This window comes from Ostrinia nubilalis, chromosome 22 (assembly GCF_963855985.1).
Source record: "Ostrinia nubilalis chromosome 22, ilOstNubi1.1, whole genome shotgun sequence".
Classification (NCBI taxonomy): domain Eukaryota; kingdom Metazoa; phylum Arthropoda; class Insecta; order Lepidoptera; family Crambidae; genus Ostrinia; species Ostrinia nubilalis.
In genome coordinates, this window is record NC_087109.1 from 6,142,706 (window position 1) to 6,150,096 (window position 7,391).

Below are 7,391 nucleotides of genomic sequence, written 5' to 3' on the forward strand. Positions count from 1 at the left end.
CTAATTCCATATATTTAGCTCCAGTAACAGCATACGACATTATAAAAGTAATAAAAAATTTAAAGAATACAAGTAGTGTGGGTATCGACGGAGTCTCAACTCTGGCTGTGAAATATGTTGGAGAAATAATTGCGTTACCGCTTAGCCACATAATAAACTTAATTTTTAATACAGGAATTTACCCAGATAGATTAAAGTCAGTTATTGTAACACCTCTATATAAAAAAGGTGACAAAATGGATATATCCAACTACAGACCAGTAGCATTACTACCAATATTTTCAAAAGTAATAGAAAAAATTATTTACAATATATTATATAAATTTCTTGAAAAAAATCGAATATTGGTAGAAGAACAAAAAGGTTTTCGCAAAGGCATGACTATTAATTCTGCAATTTATGACTTGGCAAAACGTGTAACATTAAATTTAGACAAAACTAAACCAACTTGTGCTGTCTTTATGGACATGTCAAAAGCTTTTGACCACGTAGACCATACTATACTTTTAAAAAAACTATATCGCTATGGTATTAGAGGAAATGCTTTGAATCTAATAAGATCATACTTAGACAAAAGAATCCAATTCACAGAAATAACTCGCATATCATCTTCTAACAGTAATAAATATAGATCTGAAGGTAGAGTGATTAAATTTGGAGTCCCCCAGGGTAGTGTGTTGGGTCCTTTATTGTTCTTGGTGTATATTAATGACATGCCTAAGTCTGTTGCATGGCAACACTAAGCTGTGGAATTTGATTTTTGTGTAATGGCAATGTTTCTCTCTCTCTCGTCTCGGCTCCCACGAATACACAAGTGTGTTAACTGAAGATTGTGTTTTAATCAAGAAACCCGCAGTATCCAGCCCTATCATACACAAACACGCGCGCGGCCGCGCCTCATGGTCCTTCGAGATATTTATGAAGATCTGTGGGTTGACCAGAAACCACTTGGAAGAAACGCAAGTATTCGCAATTTGGGAAGCACAACAAGGACGCCATTTTCGTTCATTCGTCGTTTGGGTCGCAATTCGCTCAGCATCCAATCAAGCAGCACGCAACAAATCGCAACCAGGTGGCGCTGTAACCGCAAACCCGATTCGTGCCGATTGTGGTGTCGACCATCGCCGAAGAAAGAAAAGGACGCAAAACTTGCAACGAGACCGAGTGCAAGCAGGACGGCAAGAACTTCGTGCAACACATTCGTTCACCCTTCGTTCAACATTCGTTCATCTGCTGCACCACGTGACGACCAACGCTACGTGCAACACCTTCAATCTCAGTTCATTCGCCAATTTTGCCATTTCCGCCATTTTGTGTTTCGCCCTTTTGTAAGCGGTTAAATTGTTGTAATTGACGTAACTATTTTAAGTTAAGCATAGTTATAAGCGTGAATTTGTGTGAGAAGTTTATCCATTGTGGTGAAAAGGAAGTTTAAACATGGAGGAAGGATTAAAACAGAAACTTGCTTCGCGAGGTTACCTAAAAGGTACGATCACAAGATTGCTACAAGTTTGTGAACAAGATTTATCTTCACATTCAATCGAAATCTTAGAAGCAAAACGTGTCAGACTTGAAACATCTTTCGCAGCGTACGAAAAGCTCAACCAAGAAATATTGTACTTGGATGAAAATGACAGCGAAAACGTCGAAAGAACTGAAAGCAACTATTTCGCTATTCTAACAAAGCTAGACTCAGAAATTAAAAAAAAGATGTCAACTTCCTCCATGCAAGCCTCCAAGTCACCTCACCATAATTTAACTAAGTTACCGCCAATTACAATCCAAACTTTCAATGGTAAGTTTACGGAATACGTTCCTTTTATTAATATCTTCAATTCCATGATTCACAATGACAATACCTTAGACGAGATTCAAAAGTTTTATTACTTGCGTTCGTATTTGCGTGATGAGGCCTTCGACCTCATCAAAAATCTGCCTATTACTGCAGATAGCTACAATGTAGCTCTGGGCCTTCTCAGCAAGAGGTACGAAAATAAATACCGAATCACTGCAGAACATGTATCGCAATTATTAGATTTAAAATCAATTCCAAGGCCTTCTGCCACAAATCTTAGAGAATTTGTATGTGTAGTCCGTCAGCAAATAGCTGCTATTAAAAACATTGACCCTAATGTCATTTACTGGGACGCAATTCTTTTAAGTATTTTAATCCGCAAACTAGATAACTCAACGGCAAGGGCGTACCAACTTGGGCGCTGTATGGAAATGGAGCCCAAACTTGAAGATTTCTTGCTATTCATCGAGAAGCAAGCAATGGCGCTGGAGAATACTGAGCAGGGTCACACTTCCAGCAACAACAACAAGGTGGTGGTGACTCACATGACTACAGCAGCATGCGGATACTGTAAGTGCAATCACAAGTTATACACTTGCAAAAAGTTTAAACTTTCACCTACACAAGAACGAATGCAATTTGTAAGAATTAATAAACTGTGCAATATTTGTCTTGGTGCGCATCAGGGAAAATGCAGGTTCCATTTTAGGTGCTCAGTGTGCAAGAAACCTCACAACACACTGTTGCACAGCGATCAAGCTGCCCCCGCACCCCCTGTTTCTTTGACAGGCAACAATATATCTAATAACAATGTACTTCTTCCCACAGCAAGAGTTAAATTAGTGGCGAAGGATGGCACAGAGCTTCATGTCAAAGCTTTGCTGGACAGTGGCTCGCAAGTTTCATTTGTTACCTCTCATGTGGTCAACCTCTTAGGTTACACCCCTAAGCAAACTAACACCAAAATCATTGGAGTTTCTAATGCAAAAAGTTACACTAAATATTGCATTCCATTAGAAGTCTACTCTTTGAAAAGTCCATTTAAAATAAATGTAAATTGTCATGTAGTTGACCAGATAACATGTAAATTACCTCAAAACAAGATTGAATTAAATGATTTTAAAATACCTCCCAACTTGACTTTAGCCGATGAGCAGTTCAGTGAACCAAGTGACATTCACATGCTAATGGCAGCTGACATATTTTTCCAGGTGCTCATACCGAGCCAAGGAGGGGCACCTCGCGAGCTGACGGCGTTGCCCACGCAAGCGCCTGAGTCTACTGGGTCTCTGGCTCGTGAGCAACAAAGCAGCAACTACTCGTCAACTGCCACAAAGGATAATTCAGCTAAGCTATTCATAACCAATACCCACTTCGGAAACATTATTGCAGGTACTGTCTCTCCTTTTCAATTACCTAAACAATGCCACAAAGTTGTTCTCAAATGTGAGTTAGGGTTGAGTGACACTATTGCTAATTTTTGGAGTACTGAAAAAGTCCCAGAAGTATATCCTGAGCATTCTTCTGAGCATGAACAGTGTGAGCAAATATTTAAAGAGTCCGTTCAGTTGAAAGACAATAGATTTCAAGTCGCATTACCTTTAAAGTTACCTTTACCTCAAATTAATGACGTCCTTGGCGAATCTTTTCATTTGGCTCTCAAACGGTTCTATAATTTAGAAAAAAGGCTACATGCAAATCCTGAGTTATTCATGCTATACAAAAATTTCATTCATGAATACTTAGCACTAAATCATGGTCACTACATAGACATTGAAAGTTATGATTTGATGAAACAACCTGTTTATTTTCTGCCACATCATGCGGTAATAAATGACAATAGTAAAACTACTAAACTCAGAACTGTGTTTGATGGATCTATGAAGTCAAGCAATAAAGTATCATTAAATGACTTACTATTAAATGGGCCTGTAGTTCAAAGAGAATTATTTGACATAATATTGTTATTTCGATTAGGTGATTATACTTTCACTGCTGACATCAAGCGCATGTTTCGCAATATAAAAGTAGATCCGGAATACACTTCTCTTCAGAATATACTATGGAGGGACGATCCCACCGAGTCAGTGCAATGCATTCAATTAGATACTGTAACGTACGGGTTGAAAAGCAGTACATTCATTGCCACTCGCTGTTTAGATGAGCTAGCAAATAGATATAGGGACGAATTTCCTCTAGCCTCATCCATAATTAAAAATAATGTGTATTGTGATGATATTTTATTTTCTCACAATGATCTCGAAACTGTGTTTGCGGCACGTGACGAATTGCGTAGATTACTGTCACTAGGTAGTTTTGAAACTCACAAATGGAGCTCCAATGACAGTCAAGTTCTATCTGATATACCAATCAATGACTTGCATTTTGATAGTCTTGATTTGCAAAAAGACAACTTTAATATGAAGGCTTTAGGTCTTACAGTAAATGTGAAGCATGATCACTTCATAATATCTTCACCACAGCCATTTGATTCAAACAAAATCACTAAGAGAACTATTTTGAGTTATATAGGCAAATTCTATGATCCAATGGGTTTTGTTAGTCCTATTATCGTCTCAGCCAAGTCTATAATGCAAAAACTTTGGCTGCAAAAATTAGAGTGGAATGACAGTCCCCAACCTGATGTGTGTCAGGAGTGGCAATCTTTTACAGCTGACTTAGCTGCAATGAAACCAATTTTATTACAAAGAAATTTAAGCATTTCAGACGTTGACACAGCTGAATTAATCGGATTCGCAGACGCATCCAGTACGACTGGCTACGGCTGCTGCGTATACCTTCGCTGGTCCAGCCCCACAGGTACTGTGAATGTGCAATTACTCTGCTCGAAGTCGCGCATCAATCCTATACAAAAGAAAGGTATGACTGTGCCAAAGTTAGAGCTAAATGCTGCACTCATACTGTCAAAGTTAATTTTTAAAGTTTATGATGTTCTTATAACAAAAATTAAAATTAGTAATGTTTACCTATTTACTGATTCTAAAATAGTCCTTGCATGGCTTAGTACCGATCCAACAATGCTCAAAGCATACGTTGCAAACAGAGTAATTGCCATTCGCCGAACCTGCGATCAATGGGACTGGCTGTATGTGAAGTCAGCTGACAATCCTGCGGATCTTGTAAGTCGCGGAACCAAGCCAGGTGAATTGCTAGGGTGTGATTTGTGGTGGCATGGTCCTCAATTTCTTCAAACTAGCGAGCTTGACTTTTCCTCTTGCTATACGGGTCTACCTGTCGACTTACCTGAAGTGAAACTCTGCTCAGCCTTCTCCTGTAACGTTGTGTGTGACGATTTCGATCAGCTTGCATTTATATTTCAGCGTTTGCATGATTGCTCAGATATACATAAAATGACTAGGTTGTTAGCTTATATCTTGAGATTTTTTAATAATTTAAATAAAAATAAACAAAAATTAAATGCATCATTTTTAAGTGCACAAGAACTTAACAATGCGTTAATGCTATTAATAAAGTACGAACAACATACCTATTTTCAAACTGAATTAAATTTATTGCGCAATGGCAAGAATGTTAAGGGAAATTTAGCTAATCTGCACCCCCATATCGACGACCAAGGGCTTTTACGTGTGGGTGGTAGGCTTCATCACGCAGATATCGCTTACGCACAAAAACATCCCATAATATTACCGAAAAGTTCTATTGTCACTAACTTGCTTATACGAAGTGAACACGAAAGGTTACTGCACGCAGGGCCTAGGCTTTTACTTGCGCATTTAAACCAAAGGTATTGGATTGTAAACGGCTTAATGGAAATTAAGAAGATAACTCATAAGTGTATTACATGTTTCAGACAAAAAGCCACTGTGGCCAAACAGCTGATGGGGTCCTTGCCAGCTGCTCGCGTCACTGCGACCAGCCGTCCCTTTGAGAAGGTCGGAGTGGATTTCGCCGGGCCTATTGATGTCAAGCTATCGCGAGTGAGACGATCTGTAGTTGGTAAAGGTTACATCTGCGTGTTCGTCTGTTTTACGACGAAGGCCGTCCACTTGGAATTGGCCTCAGATCTAACCACTGAAACCTTTCTCGCTTGCTTAAGAAGGCTGATATCACGAAGAGGATTGCCCGCCGAAATTCACTGCGACAATGCTAGTACTTTTAAATGTGCACGGTCCCATCTAGCTGAGCTTTACAAATTGCACACTTCCCAGAGTCACCAAGCAGAAGTACATCATTTCGCAACACAACGCGGTATTGCTTTTAAGTTTATCCCCGCTTACTCACCTACCTTCGGGGGACTATGGGAAGCTGCAGTTAAAAGCACAAAATATCACCTAAAAAGAGTTCTGCAAAAAACTGTACTTACCTATGAGCAACTTAATACTGTGTTAACAGAGATAGAAGCAATACTCAACTCGAGACCCCTTCTACCTCTGTCATCAGATCCTGATGATTTTTGTTATTTGTCACCAGGACATTTCATTATTGGTTCTCCTCTAACTATGTATCCGGAACAGAATGTTGTCGTTCCGCGAAATAAATTAAAATTTTGGCAATTATGTACTAATTTAAAACAAATGTTTTGGAAAACTTGGCATAAGAAGTATCTTAATGTATTGCAAAATAGGCCAAAATGGAGAACAGATTGCAATGATGTAAAAGTAGGAAGTTTAGTAATTTTAAAAGATGATAACACTCCTTCAATGTCATGGCCTATGGCTAGAATTATAAATGTTTTCCCTGGGCATGACACAAAGGTTAGAGCAGTAGAAGTAATGACATCTAATAAGAAAACTCATGTTCGTGGCATACATAAAGTGTGTCTATTGCCAATAGATGATAATCTGTAAAATGTTATCACTTAATTTTAGAAGTTAAGGCTAATTAATAAACCTACTGTTAATTTAGTTACGTATGCATAATATCTTATGATTACTTACAAGATGTAACAAATTACATTATGTCTTGTACAAAATGTGTACTGTGATGAGTATTATAAGTCTAACTTACCTTTAGTTACCTACTAATTAATAGTAAAATTAATGTTGTGTAACTATCAAATATTTTCGCCCTTCCTGGGGCCCCAGTATGTTGCATGGCAACACTAAGCTGTGGAATTTGATTTTTGTGTAATGGCAATGTTTCTCTCTCTCTCGTCTCGGCTCCCACGAATACACAAGTGTGTTAACTGAAGATTGTGTTTTAATCAAGAAACCCGCAGTATCCAGCCCTATCATACACAAACACGCGCGCGGCCGCGCCTCAAAGTCTATTAACTACCCTATGGTCTTGTTTGCTGATGATAGCACAGTGATTATTGAAACCAATCAACCTGATCAATATGAAATCACTATAAACGACACCATAAAAGACATAATTGCCTGGATGGATCATAACAACTTGAATATTAATTTAGATAAAACAAAGATAACACAGGCCTGCAAAAAAAAAATTTTTTTTTGGTGCAGCTCTTTTTGTATATACGATCGATAATATAGGTAATCTACAATATATTGACATACTTCATTTCAACTCATCAGCTCTAGTTTGTCGACTACCCTCATTTTAGTTTTTTTCCCGTCTTGTTCGCAAATAGTCATTATTAAAATAACATCGA

General features: G+C 38.3%; 1 protein-coding gene across 1 annotated transcript; it reads left to right on the top strand.

Moving 5' to 3' along the window:
- The first annotated feature begins 737 nt into the window (after nucleotides 1–737).
- LOC135082954 (uncharacterized) lies at nucleotides 738–3,905 on the top strand. Its single transcript, XM_063977721.1, has 3 exons — nucleotides 738–1,795; nucleotides 2,183–2,365; nucleotides 3,007–3,905. Exons 1-3 carry the CDS (start codon nucleotides 1,438–1,440, stop codon nucleotides 3,069–3,071), a joined length of 606 nt encoding a protein of 201 aa, XP_063833791.1. The 5' UTR covers nucleotides 738–1,437; the 3' UTR covers nucleotides 3,072–3,905.
- The last annotated feature ends 3,486 nt before the right edge of the window (nucleotides 3,906–7,391 follow it).